The sequence below is a fragment of the Polyergus mexicanus genome, unplaced genomic scaffold (assembly GCF_030449975.1).
Source record: "Polyergus mexicanus isolate NDT 795.1 unplaced genomic scaffold, iyPolMexi1.0 SCAF_13, whole genome shotgun sequence".
Lineage (NCBI taxonomy): Eukaryota > Metazoa > Arthropoda > Insecta > Hymenoptera > Formicidae > Polyergus > Polyergus mexicanus.
The window spans coordinates 5,584,308-5,602,998 of NW_027223333.1; the positions used below are offsets into that span (position 1 = coordinate 5,584,308).

Here is an 18,691-nt window from a genome sequence, read left to right on the forward strand (position 1 = left end):
TTTGTATCACCATAATAAAATATCCTGCGATATTTAAAACTATAATAAACTAAATTATCTTGTAACTAACCATAAAGTACGTTTCTAAAAAAAAAAAGCACATGAATCTCTTGTCAAAAAATCCTTATGTTTTGATACTCTCTCCACCATAAAAGTATAGTTTCCCCTTCAAATATCCCATCGTCTTCACCACGTGAAGTTTTAAATAAAAGAAGAATTGATGCATTGTTTTGACCATTTATAAAACTATGGAACAGACGAACATGCCGGGGCAATAGTTGATGTAAAAAGACGACGGCGAGTAGGAATGGAGCAATTAAGTCCAAGGTAGTGTTTAAAATCAACGTAGAGATGCGATCCGAATGAGGATTATTCGAGGATAAGGTTTACACGATATTGCGGTCGCGTGATTCTAAGTAATATATCTTACCGAGGCCGTGTCGCGCTATCGGTGACGAATATCGGTGAAGCTTCTTTCCTCCGTGCAACAAACGTCGTGGAGATACAGTCGAAACATTTACGGGCTACAATGGCAGATTGAAAAAATACACATGTATCGTCTGCATTTATTGTCTCGTTTATTACGATCACCCAAAGTTTTCATTAGTATTAATATCGCAAATAATTTTACACTCTAACAAATGTATGTGTATATTCATATATACATACATTTATCGATGCATATGTATATATTCGTTTTTAGATTATCATTATTGTAAAGAAATTAAAAAAAAAAAAAAAAATCGAATCGTAGAATTTCGCTTGCGATCGCCAAATAAAATATTGATACGCGATATATATTAGGTGTACAACTTTGCTTCCGCCGTTTTCCTATAGATGGCTTTAGCGGTAAGTAGCGGTCGAAATAAATAGATCGTAGACGTCATGCGATAAACTTGGGCATCTGTCAACATAACCCCATAGAAACATTAGTCGATTTGTGTCCGCGTCATAAAGTTATTCTCGATTGAAAATGTCAGTTTACGAGCCAAATTCTCGTCATTTGCGGGAGGTTTTAATTTTCTGCTTCAATATGAAGAAATCTGCGGCCGAGGCTCATCGAATGCTCTCAAATACTTATGGCGAAGCCGCTATTAGTGAAAGAACGTGTCGCGAGTGGTTTCAACGCTTCAAGAACGGTGATTTTCACGTCGAAGACCGGCATAGCGGTGGAAGAGAGAAGGTTTTCGAAGATGCAGAATTTTGGAGGCATTACTTAATGAAGACTCGAGTCAAAGTCAAAAGGAATTGGCACGAATCTTTGAATCATAAATGTATAACCAGTTTTTTACAATAAAGTCTCGAATTTGGGAAAAAAAAAACGGTGGAAGCAAAGTTGTACACCTAATAAAAAGGATTTTAGTTAAAGTTGTTATTAATTTCTTTTCACTATGATTTTCCCATAGTGCTGATTTAAAAAGAAAACTATCTATTACGCTTCGAAGAGTTAAAATTTGGGTTTGAGGGAAAAATATCGCGAGCTTATCTCGACGAATTATTCTGGAATAAATAAAACTGGACCAGTTAGTCAATCCGACGTTGATTTCGGCACGGTAAAAACGTAAGGCAACAGGAATCGTTTAGGACTCGGTTGGCCTTGTGGCTTCCTCTTTCTCGTTTCTTCAATCCCGCCTCTTTCCTCTCTATCTCCTCTAGCATCCTCGCACCTTCTCGCTCACTCTTTCTCTTTATCTTCCCCCCTCTCTCTCTCTCTCTCTCTCTCTCTCTTGCTCTGTCCCTCTGGCCCTCTTACGCCGATCTCTTGGCGTGAGAGCGGCCACACAAAGAGAGCACGAGAAGCACAATGGATTACTTAGACGGGTAGGTTAGTTTGCCGAATGAAGCGAGCCGGGCCCACGCACGTTAAGATAGGTCCTGACTGGGAATCCAGCAGGAAAGCGCGCCAAACGCAAGATGCTTCGTTCCCAACAACAGGACTAATTACTCTGGGACGATCCACCACTTCGTTATAATACTGATGAATTTCATGTGTACATTACACGCATCTATGTATGTGTGTGTGTGACTCTCTTCAGATATCTTATAATTATCGCATTTATGTTTTTTATGCTCCAACAATATTTTTGACATTTTTAATCGCTCTTATATATGCTTTTTTTTTTTTTTTTTTTTAATTACATTATTTATGTTCTCTAAGAAAACTTACTCTCTATTAGTTGAGACGTAGGATAGTTATGTGAATAAACGTGGATTGGTATTTATACGTTTAATATGTAATGTGGATACGCCGTGGTTTACCAAGTTAATTATATTCTGCTTTCCACTAATTACTTCCTCTTCCGTAGCTACTTATGCATGTAGGATTGCACACGCTTTTCACTTTCTTATCACGTTCACGATTATATACATAATATATGATTTTATTACAATACATAAATTTTTATATTCTAATTCACTGAGATTATATAAAATACGATGAAATATATAAATGAAAAGAAGTAGCTTGTCAGTTCTTCGATATTATATTTCTTAATAACATATAATTTAAAAATAAGTTCTAAAAAAATTTTAAGATGCTCCCCATTAAATTTAGTATCGAGGAAAAAAAAAGTTGAAACGGATTCCTAGCTCGCGCAACGCAAATTTAGAATGTTTTAAACGCGCGAGTCTGACGACGGCTCGTCCTTGGTTCTATCGATCAAAAACGAGCTGCATCCGGTTCACACGAGCAGCGAAAGTATTATCGAACATATATAGTTCCGATAGTCCGGACTCATGTTCAATATATTGAGTTATCAATGCACGATTCAACCCTGTATTAATTATGTCATTTAAACATGAAATTTTCAAAATGCCGATTTCTTCTCACTTTTTCCTTAAATATTTACGATTAACGAAGCAGAATTTAGAATCGGTTATATTATTACTTTAATTTAATTATGCTTTTTTCGACTATGAGAAGGAGAATAAATATTAAATATTTGGAATTAAAAATGCATTCCTAAAAAATATATTATTCATTGAATCAAAGCAAAAATGTGGATGCCAAATATACACAATTGTTTTACATTAAAAAAAAAAAAAAAAAAAAAAAATCAGGTCTTAAGTTTCAAGCTAAATTTTTTCTCTCGTGAAAAGTTGCTTTTAAAAAAAAGAAAAAAAAGTTCGATTATAATATAAGCTACTTTTCACGCCGTATGTTTCTCTAGTAGTAATATTTTCCTATTGAAGTGCAACGGTCGAGAGAACGATACTTTTGCAAACGATTAGTTTTAATGAAAGTAAAAGCGGTATTGCGTCATGAGATAAATCGTAATGAAGAACATTGTATCGTTTGCATTAATTACGATATTGTGAATTGCATTGATCGAAAATGACGCGTTACTTTTTGATGGAACTAGTGCATCGCGTATCCACAAAAAAAAAAAAAGAAAACCGGTCTGTCAATCGTAATCTAATCATCATTTGCGACAGATTCTTATAACCTTGATGCTATTTTTCTTGATGCTATTTTTAAGTTCTTCTTTAAGGAAAAAAAAAAAAAGAAACTATTTACTCCAAGTGAGTATTTTTTTTCATTAAAGAAGAATTTTATATATACGTATGTATATGAAAAAAAAAAAATATATATATATATATATTTTATTTATTTATTAAAAGTTTCTTTTTTATTTATAAACTGTGTTACAAAAATGAAACAATTTATTAATAAAATAAAAAAAAATTGAAGATATTATTTTTTTTTTATTATTTCATTAATTTCATAATTAGGTGATACGCATTTTCAGATTTTACGGATCCGCACGCGATTTTCAAAACGCGTTTGTCAATGAAAGCTACGCGCGGAAGCGCCGAAGATAACGGCCGTTATATCTGGGTGGCGTACAAAGTTCAAAGATTCGGGCCGTTACGAAGTTGAGCTGCGTGCGTTTCACAACCGTACCACATAAGCAAAAGAAAATGAAGGGAAGGCAAGCACGTACGCGCGCATATGGACGCCGACGTACTTCTATCTCTTTTCCTCTTAGCTTTTTCAAATCCTTTCGTTCTACATGGCTGTAGAATAAAATGCCTCACCAGATTTTTTCGAACGCCAGATTTCACTTTTTATCTATCTAGGAGAACGGAAATGGCAGATGCGGTATATACACAACGCCATTTCCTGCAATTCAATTGATTATACGATAGCAAATTTTAAAAACATCAGGAAATTTGACTTCTTTTACTATTCGAAAAATTCAACGATTATACATATATATATATATATACTGTGTCTCTCTAATATTAATTATAATTAGATAATTAGATAAACTTATTTCGTTGCCAATTAATTTCTAAATTTTAATATAGATTTATAATATATATGTATGTGTAAAAAAGTTGAACTTTATATACCGAGTTCGAGCGGTATCCCTCGACATAGCTTCAATATTACGTATACCGGAGATCGTTAATAATCTAACCGGAGAAAACTCTCGTCTCTCGCGACTTTCCCGAGAAGCAACTTGGAGCACGCGGTGGTCGCCGTCGCAAATTCGGCGAGCAAAAACGAATCTCGGCAACGGGGGGACGAGCAAACGAGGCTGAGAGAGGAGAGAAGGAGCAAACGCGCACACAACAAGAGAGAAAGAGAGAGAGAGAGAGAGAGGGTAGGGAGGGAGAGAGAGAGGAGTCCAGGGTCGCGCTATGTTCGTTCGTTCGTAGATTAAATCACTCGGTCACTTTTCTTTCTGGGCAGCCGGCTGGGACAAAGGCCGGCGTTTCTAGGAAGAGACTCACAAGCCCGAGACTCGGGAATTAAAATAATATCCGCTCGTTCGGAGATTAATGGCGGTGTGCCGATGTAATTTTTCTCGACGGCGCTCGACTGCCGTCTTCCTCCCCCGCGTATTTGAGAAAGAAATAGAGCCCACTTATATTCAGCGTCGCGTCTCGATATTGCGATAATTCGAGTGTACGAGATATGGTCGATTCTTCAAGTTTTATCTCGAATTACGGCGACGCGTACGAGACGACGAAATTATATATCTTCGATCTATAATTAGACGAGTAACGAATACACACCGCCAAGTTTTTAATACTTATCGGTAAGATACGAGATTATGCGATTTTCTATGCACGATTATTGGGGGAGGGGATAATGCTTTCATTTACTTTAACACGTTTTTAAGATTAGCATTACTTAGGTTTGCTTTGTTATCATCGATACATATTTTATCATGAACGATTATATGCAGAAATTGCTATCTTCTGCGAATTTTTTACACAAGACTCTATCGGATGTGATATATATTCACATAGGCTGTGTATAATAAATTCAAAATTAATAACTGCAATGTATCTTAAAGTAACTTACATTAATAACTGCAATATAAATGTACGGAGTAACGTTAATATCATAATATCATTAGCATATTATTTACAGGGCGCCAAGATTTTTAACTAAAATTTTAATTTTTTTATTTCGTATTAATTTTTAATTTTTGCATAAGTTTTTAATTTTTAATTTTGTGTATAAATTTTTAATTTTTCAATTAATTTTTTTTAAATAAATTAGCTATACATCCTACTATTTTATATTGCAATTTATTAAATATAAATTTTCTTAATATTGAAAATAATAAAATAAATTAACTTTATAACAAATTTTTATTCATATAATTTTTCTTAATATTAGAAATAATAAAATAAATTAACTTTATAACATAAATTTTTTTATTCAGTTGTAATATTTCTTGATATCATCATTTTTGTAGAAAATTAAAACAACTAGTTTGTATAACAGTTTCTTTTTTAATTAAAATGTTTTTATTTAAATAATAATAAAAGAAACAAATTTTCTAGCATACATTTTTATTTATTTTAGGCGCAATTTTTTTATATCATTATTTTTCTAGAAAGTTTAAACAACTATTTTGTACAACAGTATTTTTTTGGTTAAAATTTTGTACAATTAAAATGATAGTATTTTGTATAGAGTTAAAACGACATAATAAATTACCGGAATTATAGTGTAGACAGTATCATTTCACACACGATTCGAAAAATTCATATAGATCGCATATTGCATTTGCCCCCCCACAAACCCATCCGTAATTCTTATTTTCGTACATTTCTCAGGGCACCCAGCTCGTTCTCTTATCGTCAACCGGGGATTGAATTACGACTCGATAAAGTCTACGTGACTCACGTTCGATTCGACGCGGAAAGAACGTCGCCGCTTTTCGGAGAGATTGAGAGTATCGCGACGCAAATCGTTCCCATTGTATTTCTCCTCTTTCGAATCGCGTATTATAGGATTAATAATAAGATAAAATTTCGTATTTAATATAAACGGGATACAGATTAATATGTGTAATATAAGCGTGTTAGTAAGCGTGAAACGTATGTGAACGAAAATAGGAACGAACCAATAATGATATATGGTAAATTATGAAACGTCACAATTAAATGTCATTTATATTTCTAAATATTAAAAATCTTTCTTTCATTGTTTTTTCTTCTCTGAATTTTAAATATATATATATATATATATATATATATATGTATATGTACAATAGTTATATACTATAATAAAATATAATGCTACAATTATGTATTGTGATTTTTATACCTGCTCGTATTTGAATGAGAAATATTTTTGGGGAAAAAAAGGAGCGTATCTAATTGTTAAGATTTTTCGGTTCACATCGGAGGGGTCGATTTTACGCTCGAGACTCGTAAGATTTCTTGAAATCGTAATTTTCCCGAATACATGTCGGGTGATAATTCTTACTCTTCTCGTCTCCCTCTTTCCGTGAAATCACAAAATACCCGTGAAAAAGCAGCGCAGCTTCGATTACACACACAAGTGTCCCTTTCCCGTTTGCGATACGAATGAACCACATTTTATACATTATAGAATAAACGTCGATATTTCTTTTCTTGTAAATCTATTAAAGGTAGAATTTCTTCGCTCTTCATATTATATCCTTTTGTATGTATATATGGCTTATATATTAAATATTATATATATTTTTAAATAATCTATATAAATTCTCTTATATAATTTTATAGAGATTAATAATTAAATATGTGTGTGTTCTTTGCAATATTACATTTCATAAAGAGAAGGATTAAAAAATTCAATCTTTTATCTAATTAATAATTTACTTCTGTTATATTCTTAATTTATATATATATATAATTCTTTTATAATTTTTTATATTATTTTTTTCTCCCTGAAAAATAAGTCTTCATTTTATTTTGTATTTCCTATCTATTGCGGCCTTGGACGAATCTTAATCGTGTCTCTTTCTCTTTCTCTCGCGCGGAGAAAATCGGCTCTTTCGGATCCGTATTCGGTGACACGCGTTCGCCTGCTCGCGAGTTCAAAATCACCGTAAGTTTGGCTCGCACAATCGAGAGGCAGGTGCGAAGGCGCGAGCAAGAGCCAAGGCTCGCTCGTATTTTTCTTTTTTCATCTCTTTTTCGTTCTCTCCCTCCACTTCGAGGCTCGATCGCAGCCTCGTCGTCGCTTATCCTCAGCGATGAATACGTCGTTGACCGGTTCATTGACACCTGTCGAAAGATTCGGGTTTCCTCTCCGCGTGTACCTGACAATTACGCGCACGTGAGCCGGTTCTTCGCCTCTCTCTCTCTCTCTCTCTTTCTTTCCTTCGTCCCATTAACCCGCTCGTAACTCTTATCATTTATCGCGATCTTTCAATGCCTTTCAATATTGCGGCCATTAAGTCCTAAATGAAATTTCTGTCAAACTGATATCTGCACAAATGGGATCGATCAAGCAACGAGATCCCTTTGTACGCTTCCTCGCACAAAGATCGCTTCGTCTCTCTTAACATTTCGAACAAGGTCCGACGGAAATTTCTATCGACATTTTTTTACACAATCCGCGCTTTCAAAATTTAAATTAAAAAAAAAAAAACGAAATCCCAAATTTTGTAGAAAATTTATCATCATTGTTTGATGAGAGTAAGAAAAGATCACGCTGGCTGGACATTCTCGTTCTCAGTTTTACAAATTTGTTATTCATTCTGAATTTCATTGAGACTACTCGGGATGCTAATTGACCGATCTTGTCGTCGATGAGCGATGATTAAGAGTTAACGGGACACCCGAAACGGGCCGGAATGCTATCTCGATTTCTCAATAATTTCGCAAAATCCTCGTCGAAATTCGTCGACAATACTCGATTAAGGCGCGCCTCTCTGAAATTTTCCTACATTCATTATTCGCGATGATATTATTTTCCATACTATTTATGTTTATGTACTGAAAATAAGTTTATAATAAGTTTTGAAATATTAATCTTATTTAATATTTTTCGTTGTAATATAATTAAAAAAAATTATTGTTTTATCTTTAGAAACTCTTGCGTGGCATTGTATGAAAGATAAAATAACCTGTCTTTTTCCTAAAAAAAAAAAAAAAAAATAAAAAAAAATTATCTTTGATTGACGAATATACTGTTTTTACTGATATCAAACGACTGATATCACGTATACTAATATGAAACTCAACGCGCGACGACGAAATAGCTGATTTGAAGGGCGAGATTCGATGGTTCGGTTCGCTTTATTGAAAAGGCTATCATCCTTTTACTGAAACTCACAGAATCGGATGCCACAAATGTGGGCCGTATGGATGACGAATAGAAACACAGAGCAAGAGGGAACGACTTGGATCGGGACGCGAGGCGCTTTCGTTATGCCGAAAATTCCGGCGCGCTGTTTGTCGGGAAGTCAATGGCCGGGTATCTAAAACAAACACGTGTCTCTCCGAGCGGAGCCGGGTGGAGGTCACGATAGACAAAGATATGTCCTCTTTCCAAGAAAAAAGAAAGAGAGAGAGATGTGTATTTTAAGAAAAATATTTTCGAGGAACACAGAAAATATGATAAGAGATATGTAAAGTAGAAAATATATAATAAGATACATAAAAATATATAAAAAAACTACTCCTAAAAATAACGAAAAAAAAAAAAAAATAGAATTGGATTCGTGTATTAAGAGATAAATATATTTATTTAAACGACAAATTAAGATGATAAAAAGGGGAAGAGAGAGAGAGAGAGATATGTGAAGATGTTTATTCCGTTGTACGATTAAATCATATTGAGATCGGAGATTATGTAAACGTAACGTGTCGCTCGAATTAATACAATAATAAGCGATACTCTGACAAGTTAAAACTGAATTCTCATAAAAACAATCGTGAATATAAGTTCGTAAAATAAATGCGATAAGAGCAGGGAGAGACTGAGAACGACGAATAGAGAACGACTGTTAACGAGCGGGTGATCGAACATCTGGGGAGCGCGAGTTTCTGGAGAGGGGAAAAAAAAAAAAAAAAAAAAACATTTGTTGCAATTTTCTTCTATCAAACCTTTCTTTAACAGAAGATAAACTTAAAGTGCTGCATAAACATCATCGATAATAATCCTTTATCGGCTTCCGTGCGGTTATCGTGAATTGGGATCATTTTATGCGATGGTAGAAGATAATGGGAAGGAAGACGCGAATGAAGAGACAAAGAGAGAGAGAGAGACACACACACACATATATACACACATGCTACTGCAGTCTCTCTTCGTGGCGCTAAAGATAGCAACTTCCTTCCTCTTTACAAACGCACCGGTGTTTCTTTCAAGCTTTACTCGCGTTGATTCTGCTCTCCGTTTCTCCAATTCCGAAATCCCGTCAATCGAACGCAAGTATAACTCTCTATTAAATAATTAATTAAATAAAAAATATTATTCTCTTTTCCGCAATTTCTTCGCCATAGAAGGTTAATATCGTTCAACCATCTCGAAATGTGTCTCGTATCAATATATTACGCGTTTCCGGAGCATTATATCGGAGCACGATATAAAGGCGTGACGAGAACGTGACTTCGGAGAGTTTACACAAATATGTCTCGAGATGTGATCGCGAGCGAGGAGCAACAAGTATGAGACAGCTCAATTCACGTATATACAATAGTTAGCGCTATTAAGTTAATACTATAATTGATATCGCAGGAGAATTCTCTGTTTATGCGAGCCTTAGACAAAAACGTGCATAGCTGTGAGAATAATGATACGGCAAAGTCGTCTTCGAGAAACGCGGCGCAAGGTAAGATTTTACGAATCTGAGAAGCGTCTAGAATTAAAAGAGCTGAGACAATCCTTACAAAAAGCTCACCTTACTTGAGTTTCGTTCGTTCGACAAAATAAAAGAAGAAGATTGAGTTTCCTGATTAAAAAAAAAAAAAAAAAAAAAAAATCACGCAAAAACGCATTTAGATTGACGTGGCCTTTAGATAGGATCAAAAAGCGCTGATCTTAAAGAGGAATTTTCATATTTCTTTGGGTATATATTGTAATATAAATGATACGCATCAATCAGGTGCAGTGGATTATAACGGTTGATAATAATGATCGCGTTTGTTATCCGCTGGAAAACCATTATAATAATTGACGCTCTCTCTCTCTCTCTCTCTCTCTCTCTCTCTCTCCTGTTTTCATCTTTCTTTCGATCGCTCATGTCAGTCCGTCGTGGAAAGAGCGATCGAGAATTGGCAGGCCCGAACGCCTTGGTCTGCCTGGGGCCTGCGCGAGGAGGAGATGCGAATCGTAAGGCCCCATCAGTGTCGGTTACCGGTGTACTGTTAACAGGTAACTTTTTTCGGGGGCAGGTGGTTCCCCGTCCGAGCGGCGGGCACGCGACAAATCAAGACGGGGCCGGGCAGCGATTACCAAAAAAAAAAAAAAAAAAAAAAAGGAAGGAATTGCGCGCGCGCGGACATGTTTATTCGGTCCGCATAAACTTACGTTAGGTTGGTACGTCCTGAGGGGGGAGGGGGGAGGGAAGAGAAAGGTGCGAGAGAAAAATAATACCGAGTCGCTGCACCTTTTTTTTTTCTTCCGATGCCCACAATCTCGCTTCTTTGCTTGAGGCTTACTTTCGAAGCGTGGTGAGTCGAATTACGATACGTAATTATCGGGAATCGTGCTATTTTTTGCGCGACGTCGAAAATTAAGCGCGGGACACGAATACGCAAACAGATTGGCACGATTGTGGATCCGTCTTAATCGTCGTCTTCGAGAAAATGTGCAAATAACTTTCGGACTGAATGGCTTGTATACAGTTTTCTTTTTTCTTTTTTTTTTGTCGCTTACGTAATATTTCTGTTATCGTAAATATATTTATTTACGAACTGCTCCGCTTATTATCAATATTTTAACTTTCTAACATTCATAGAAAGAGTGTATATGGCGTGTCGAAAAATTATAATCTACACGTTCGAAATATGATCGAGATGGCCTTTTATCGAGATGGCATATTTTAAGAGATGAAAAAGGAAACGTGTGAAACATCTCGGGCAAATGGGACGTCTCTTTAAGACGTTTGAAAATGGAGTATATCGAGTACACAGACAGTTTCAAATGCGAATAATGTATTCCTAGGAGCATCTGCTCGTTCTAGCTCTACATTGGTGGATGCAGATCCTCGCACTCGGCAACAATGTAGTATCGGAGAGAATATATGGCTATACATGTATATTTTATATTATAATTTTATACATATATATTATATATGTACAATTAGGTATATATCTACAATATAATATACAACATATTCTTGCTTTTAAAGATATATAAATTTTTAAATCATTCAAAGTAAAACAAATTCTTTTTCCAATTAATAAATATGCTCTTTGTTTATATTTTAAATAAACATTCGATACGTAGCTATCGAAAAGATCTGCAAAAATTTAAATAATGGCAGAGTTAAATGAAGTATTATATATTTTACATAGAATATTGCGTCGGGGGGGAAATAAGAGCTTTTTAGGCTTCTTCAAAAATTTATTACCTAAAAAAAAAAAGGGAATTTTGCCTCTCTGTCAGAAATATCTTAAAAAAAAAAATACTGTAAGATCTGAAAGAAAAGGGCCTCTTTTATTGCGTACAAGGATCAAGGTTTTACGTTGGTAGAAAAACGTTTGAAATTCCGAATTATCTCAGATATTTTTGATTCTCGTGCCTCTCCGATAAGAGTGAGAAAATCTTACAATGAAGACTTTAGAAGATAACGGTCGATCGATTCGGTACAAGCCAGGCGTGTTACGAGGAAAGAAGAAAGTGTTAGAGGAGGCGGCGAGAATGGAAGAATGTGGCAGCTTCCTGTTAGCAGCGTTCTCCGGCTCCGACTTTCGGCTCGGCTTCATGCCTACGGGATCGTGCTGAGCAGAATGGCGTGCACGAACGCCGGATGTGAAAGAGGAAGACGCATGCTGTGCACGCACATGCAGGCCACGACATAGCTTTACGGCGTGGCCTGCGGCCGGCCGTAGAATTTGGGAAAAATCTTTTCACCTTTCTCTTTGAGAAAATTCTCGAAAACTTTTTCCTACATTTCGGGGAAGGAGATTCCCAAAAGACAACTGACAATGAGATGATCTTATTCGAATCATTAAATATTCTCCAGTGATTATAAACGATAACAAGATATATATAAAAAACAATAATTCGTATATAAATGCTATAAAAATGTATCGCAAATATTTAAATATACTATATATATATTATATATGTATATAATTATTCTATATTTATACATATATATATATATAATTATTATATGTAACACATTGAAAGGTTTGTTTGAAAATTAAATATGTTATGTTAAGCCTTTTGATCTTGAAAAGAAACTTGTCGTATCATAATTGTAGTTAAAATATTCATGATTAAATGCGGAATTTATGTGGGATGATCGCGGAAAATTATAAATTAGACTTCATAGAAGATCTTTCAAATTTTTTTTTTCAATATGTTTATTCAAACGTAAAAGTTTTTTTAGGTAGCTAAATACGAATTTGATATAGAAAATTAATAAATTCCGATATAACGAAATCAATAAAAAAAATCAGATTTTTTTTTTTAAATTTCCGTTCGATTGATTTCGTCGTTTTCAACATCTGGATTTGTATTGAATAATCTGGAAAATTCATCAAGTTCGGATAAAGATATTGAAAAATATTTCACCCTCAAAAGCCTAATTTGCAATTTTTTCGCAATAGAATTTATATTTAATTATGAATATCTTGATAATCGTAATACAATAAATTTCTTTTAAAGATAAAAGATGTTCTAACAACATCAAACTTAATCATTATTATTCTTTATAATTATTGCACATGTGTATAATTTGATTAAACATAAGAATCTGAAGAAGGGTAGTATTTACGCGGCATCTTTTTAGAATAAAATATTAAAAATATCGGTGAGATGAATGACGCTATCGGACACTAAGAAAATACGAATCCCAGGTAGCTAGATACTTTGCTCCGGTACTGGCAACCGCTCTAAAACGATTCAAACATACGGCTTACTCGCTCGCTGAAGACAGAGCGACGTGCGAGCTCGCCTAAAGCCCGATTAGACCGCGGCTCTTTGGTAGAGTTCTTTTCTAAAACCTAACTCAACAACCCACCAAACTAGTTCTAGCCTCGGCTCGCCTCGGTAACGTTCCTCGCGCGGCATTGTATCCGAGGATCGGCCCTTACGTTGCAGAAGCAACGACCGTGTATTGCTAACGAAACGTGGAGGGAGAGAGGAAGCGTTCGCTCCGTGAATCGCTCCAAAGAGGGCCCTCGGGGTCCCGGCTCTCCTTCCTGTACCTCGCTTCTAAGCAGAGCCCTTTCGCGCGCTCGATATATCGGCCAATAGAATATAATCTTATATATATATTTTAAGAGAAGAGTCTTTTCTCCGAAAAATTTCTAGCATCTCTACATTTTGTTTCTTTCCTCGAAATACAGTATAAAATTCGACGCACTTGATTTCGTCCCCGATATTGCCCACGGAATTATGAAAAATACAAAAAAATATTATCAAGAAAAATCCCACGATGTCGCAAAAACGTTTTATTGAATCAAATAATCGTCTCGAAAATTTTTTAGATTTTTTTTTTTCCTTCTTCTTTGTGTAAAAAAATGCCCGTGAGAAAAATTGTGTAGGAATAATTGATAATCGTAATTTTAATTGATTTCGAAGAATTATAATGTTGGTTTTTTTTCGACAATATACATCGGATCGAACGCAATGTGCCGGTTTCGGAAGATATGTTTCTAGAACGCGTCTTTGAATCGCGTTGGAAATCGGTGAGAATCGAGCTTCGCGCGTTTCCTCGTCCGAGAAGTTCAAGGATGGGGGACGCAGCCACGAATATGCACGCGCGTGCGTTAATACGCCGTAACGAGATGGGAGCGTTCGCGAAGAGAGTCCGTTCGATGGAATTTACGATCTGAATATCAGAGAGAGAGAGGCATGGCCGCCGCGGAACGTGACGAGTCGCGACTAGTCGATTTTTCGGCGCGGTGGCGAAGCGGAGGAGATGAGGTCGCGCCGGCTATTCGCGATGTAAATTTCAACCTCGGAGAAGACGGCGATGGCGGCGACGGAGGAGGCGGCGGAGTAGGAAGGGAGCGAGGGGGTAGGAGCGGGGGGTAGAACGAGCGGGGGCGATGGCGGGAGCTTCATACGTCAAGCGCGCGCTCGCGTCGCCATTCACGACCTTGACCACATTTCTTCTCTTCGGGAGAACTCGTCGACCGATTACCACTCGTCGCCGGGCGTGACTCCTCTCTCATACCGCCGGTTGAAAATTCTCACGGGATATAAGTCGGGAATGTTAAATCAGGATTATATGAAGATGAGTCGGGAGAGAAATCTCGATGCGAAATATATATAAGAGTTGTATATACGATATATATTTAATATATAATTTTTCCTTTTCGAGATTGTATAGAGATTCTTTGAAGGAAAAATATCTTCTTTCTCCTATATACACATTTTTCGTTAGAAATTCCATTCAAGTGTCTCTAAATTAGTTATCTGTAAAGCGCCGCTTATTATTATCAGTTCACTATTTTATGAATGGATTTCTCGACAAATGAACAGAAAAGAGTGTAAGAATTTTTAATGGAAACGCTTAGATTTTTTTTTCAACGATTTTCGATGCCAGCATTTTACGTCAAATTATACGATATGTGTCGTTTAATATTTCAAACGAATGCGAGAGTAGTAGCTTTGACTAATATTGTCGCCAACAATCTAGCGATTAACGGATGCGTTCAGCCTCCTAATGTCTCGTCGCGTATAGTTAACTTCCATTGGGCTGATGATTTTTGCGCGCGTCACATGTGTAGAGAAGCATTTCGATAGAGAAAAGTCAAAGTATATAAAAGTTTCGTTCCAAAAACGCGATTTAATCCAACAGAATTCTCGATTCGTTTCTGCTTTTGCAATAACGTCCGTTCTACAGATTCCTTCTGAAAATTCACGGTAATAAAAAGCAAGACGTTCCAAAGCGAGAGACCCGTTGCATACATTTAAATTAATAGAAAATTTCTGTATACAAAATAACGAAATCTCTTTTAGGTATACAAGTAGTTTTTCAATATATCGTTGAGGAGAAAGAGAGAGAGAAATGTTGCCCGTTCGAGTATTTATGCTCTTTCCGGAAAGAATTGCTTTTTATCGCTTTCGCTAATTCTCGAATGCGTGCTTGGTTTTTGGCGGGAAGACGCCAGAGTCTCGTAATCGGAGTGATCGAGACAACGCGCGCCATTATCAGTGACTTATCGCACACAGACGCGACCTTGTCGCATCAAAATTGGCGCCATTTTATCGATACGCGCCTCCGTCCCGTCACGTGGATAATTTTTCCGTGCGAGTTGAGCAGAAGGAACTCGCATCTCTCGTTCCGCAACTTGGGAAAAAAATAACAAAATACTTTTCTAGAGGCCAAGTTAAAGCCGAAAGATAAATAAATAAAGAATCTGAATTTGCTAAAAAAATTTGTAATCTTATAAGGTGATTATTTCGAGTTACTTTGCCATCCTTGATTCACCCCGGAATCCACGTTCTCAATTAATCATGTTTTATTTCGAAAGGTTTGCGGCGACGTTCGATTCTACCGACTTTTGAGACAATGACTGATATCACTGATAATTCTAACAATTCAATTTTGCCTAGTAGGCTTCAAAACGAGATAAGATATTATCACATTTTTTTTTGTCGACGCACTAGACCTTCCCGCGAAGCATACGGTAAGATTAGAAGGAATTTGTGCAAACGTCGAGCAAAAGACCGCTCCTTTTGTCGATGGGAATCGGAGATTCTCGCAAATTCCGTAATCTCATTCGCAAATTGAACCGAATCCTTGAGCCTAAAAAATACGATAGATATAACCGCGTGTGTCCGCGCGGTTTTTGGTCGATATTCTCATTAAACGCGATATCAAATAAGAATATTCCTGTCACGTATTTATTCATTTATTATATTACTAATTTGATCAAACGCATGAAACATTTCAATTGCTATTTTTTTTTCCACCAATTATGTTTGCATATGTGTGTGTGTGAAACATGCACATTATTATAAACTTCTTAGTTGTTATAGAAATGAAAACATAGTATGTAAATGTCATGTATATGAAGATTATATTTGAGAGAATGAAGTTTTTATTACCAATAAAAATCAATTTGATGAGAGAGAGAGAGAGAGAGAGAGAGAGAGACTAATTTATATTGCATTTGGATGATTTGATGTATCATTAATACTATTATCTGAGTAACTAGAATTCGGCAATTATTTGAATAGTTTTATCTAATAGTAATATTTTTATCGAAGCAACTAGAAAACTCGATGATTCGTCCATTCAAAACGCACGAGATAATATTGACAGTCTCTTTTGTCAGATCAAGTCGTTATTTTGTGTCATACACATCGGAAGAGAAGAGCTTCTCGCGGACGTCATCCAATTTTCGCGTCGAAGCTCGCGTCCATCGAGAGAAGAAGAGAAAAAAAAAACAATCGGCGGTCAACTATCGATGTGACACGGCAACGTGACGTATATATTTTAAGGAGAAATCTTTCGAGAGATGTGCCGGGAAATTTGGGCCGTTTCTCTTCAAAAACGATGCTCGACAAAATACTCGTTGTAACGATTTAGAAGCATGCTGTACGCAGATTTTTATATCCATTCGACGTTCTTACAATCTAGCAAGAAGCGCTATAAAAACAAAGCGCGGAGATCAAGATTCGTTTTCAGCGCGTATCGATGAAATTATTCTTATTTTTGTCTCTCATATATTTAACGCGAATGCAAAGGAGAATAAATGTCAGACAAGCAGCGCTAAATATAAAGAGATTTTCTATAAGCAGCGAGACATCTCGGATGACAATTGGACAAGAGTGAGAAAATAATAAAAAAATATATTTTAAGGATGCGTATAGAATCTAAAAAGCGATTAGAATCTTCATCTCCATTAGTCTACGATTTTCGCATATTGGCTTATATCGGCTAATATTTATGGGAAAGGTTTGTAAGCTCTCAACAACAACTGGCGTAAGCTTGGGAGAATGCAGTAGCAGCGTAGGTGGCAAAGCGTTAAAAGCATTTTATTAGTATACAAATGATCAGCGAAGTAGGCGCTCGTTCCTCTTGGATCTTCTTGTCTCCCTTCCCTTGATCATCGTCGTCGTCGTCGTCAGGATGAAAAGCAACGTGAAAAGCATTATAAAAGCATCAAAGCTTAGCTCTAAGCAATGATTCATCCCGTGTAGCGTAACGACTCACCGTTCAGCTTGTCGATCGCCCGATCGGCCGTGGACTGATCGGCACAGTCGACGAAGGCGTAACCGCCGCGCTTCACCAGGATCGTGGTGCACGCCAGGCTGTGCTCCTGGAAGAGCTGCCTGAGAGAGCTCTCGTTGCAATCTGACGGCAGATTGCCCACGTAGAGCTTGGACATGGTGGCTGGCTGCTCGCTTCTCGACGCTATGATGCCGGGCTTCCACCGAGTACGCGGCGGCCTCGGTCACGTGTATACCGGTGACGACTTGGATTAGACGGTTGCGCGTGCGCGCGGCGGACGACCGACTCCGAAGTACTGACCTCGTCGTAGACGCGGGGCCACCGTCTACGTGGACCCGGTGCGGGAAAGAGAGAGAGAGAGCGCGCGAACACGCGGAGAGACGTGGATCACGAGGATCGCGAGAGCGGAGAACTTGAATGACGGAAAAAAGTGCGCGCGATAGCTGGAGACGAAGAGTCGGTTTTCGGGTTATATCGCGAAGGCGTCCGTTGTTGTTGTTGTCTTTTTTTTCTTTTTTTTTTTTTCCTTTTCCTTTTCCTCGCACGATGAGACGTATCCGCGCTGAAGAACGACGATACGATGGCGATGGATCCTGGCGATGGGATTCCCAGATGAACACAAGGACGAGACGATCGAACGCGAATCGCGTGCGGATCGCGCGAAATGCACACACGCGGAAAAAAATGGGGGCGAAAGCACGGGGGCGAGAAAGCACACGAGGTCCTTCTTAGATGACTTCTGGACGACGAGATCGATCCTCGACTTGGGCTCTTGGTTCGCGCCTTCTTTTGTTTTTCGCTGCTAGCTTCCTCACGCCTCGACTGGCCGACTGCGAGCCGCTCGATCCGCGGATAGGCGACGACTGTATGTGCGGTCTCGCTCTCGCTGTCTCTCTCTCTCTCTCTCTTTCTCTTCTTCTCTCTTCGTCTGCCTCGCGGCGCTGTTGCGCGAATCTGACGCGCTTCCGGTGGCTGTCCGTCAGCAGCTCGATCGCAGAAACCGACGACGACGATGGAGACCGGCCGGCGTGTCCTCGCAGAAATGGCTCGTCCCGATTGCTCCGAGTTTTAAGGGACGCGCG

The 18,691-nt window shown here is 37.4% G+C and overlaps 1 protein-coding gene across 4 annotated transcripts in view; it reads right to left on the reverse strand.

Moving 5' to 3' along the window:
- The window catches only part of Imp (IGF-II mRNA-binding protein), a 108,510-nt gene extending 90,096 nt beyond the window's left edge, over window positions 1–18,414 (reverse strand). For all 4 annotated transcript variants that reach the window (XM_070306156.1, XM_070306154.1, XM_070306155.1 and 1 more), the window contains exon 1: window positions 17,592–18,414. In XM_070306156.1, the coding sequence (XP_070162257.1) occupies window positions 17,592–17,766 (175 nt within the window). In that variant the 5' untranslated portion in view covers window positions 17,767–18,414. The remainder of the gene's footprint in view (window positions 1–17,591) is intronic.
- Window positions 18,415–18,691: the final 277 nt, after the last annotated feature.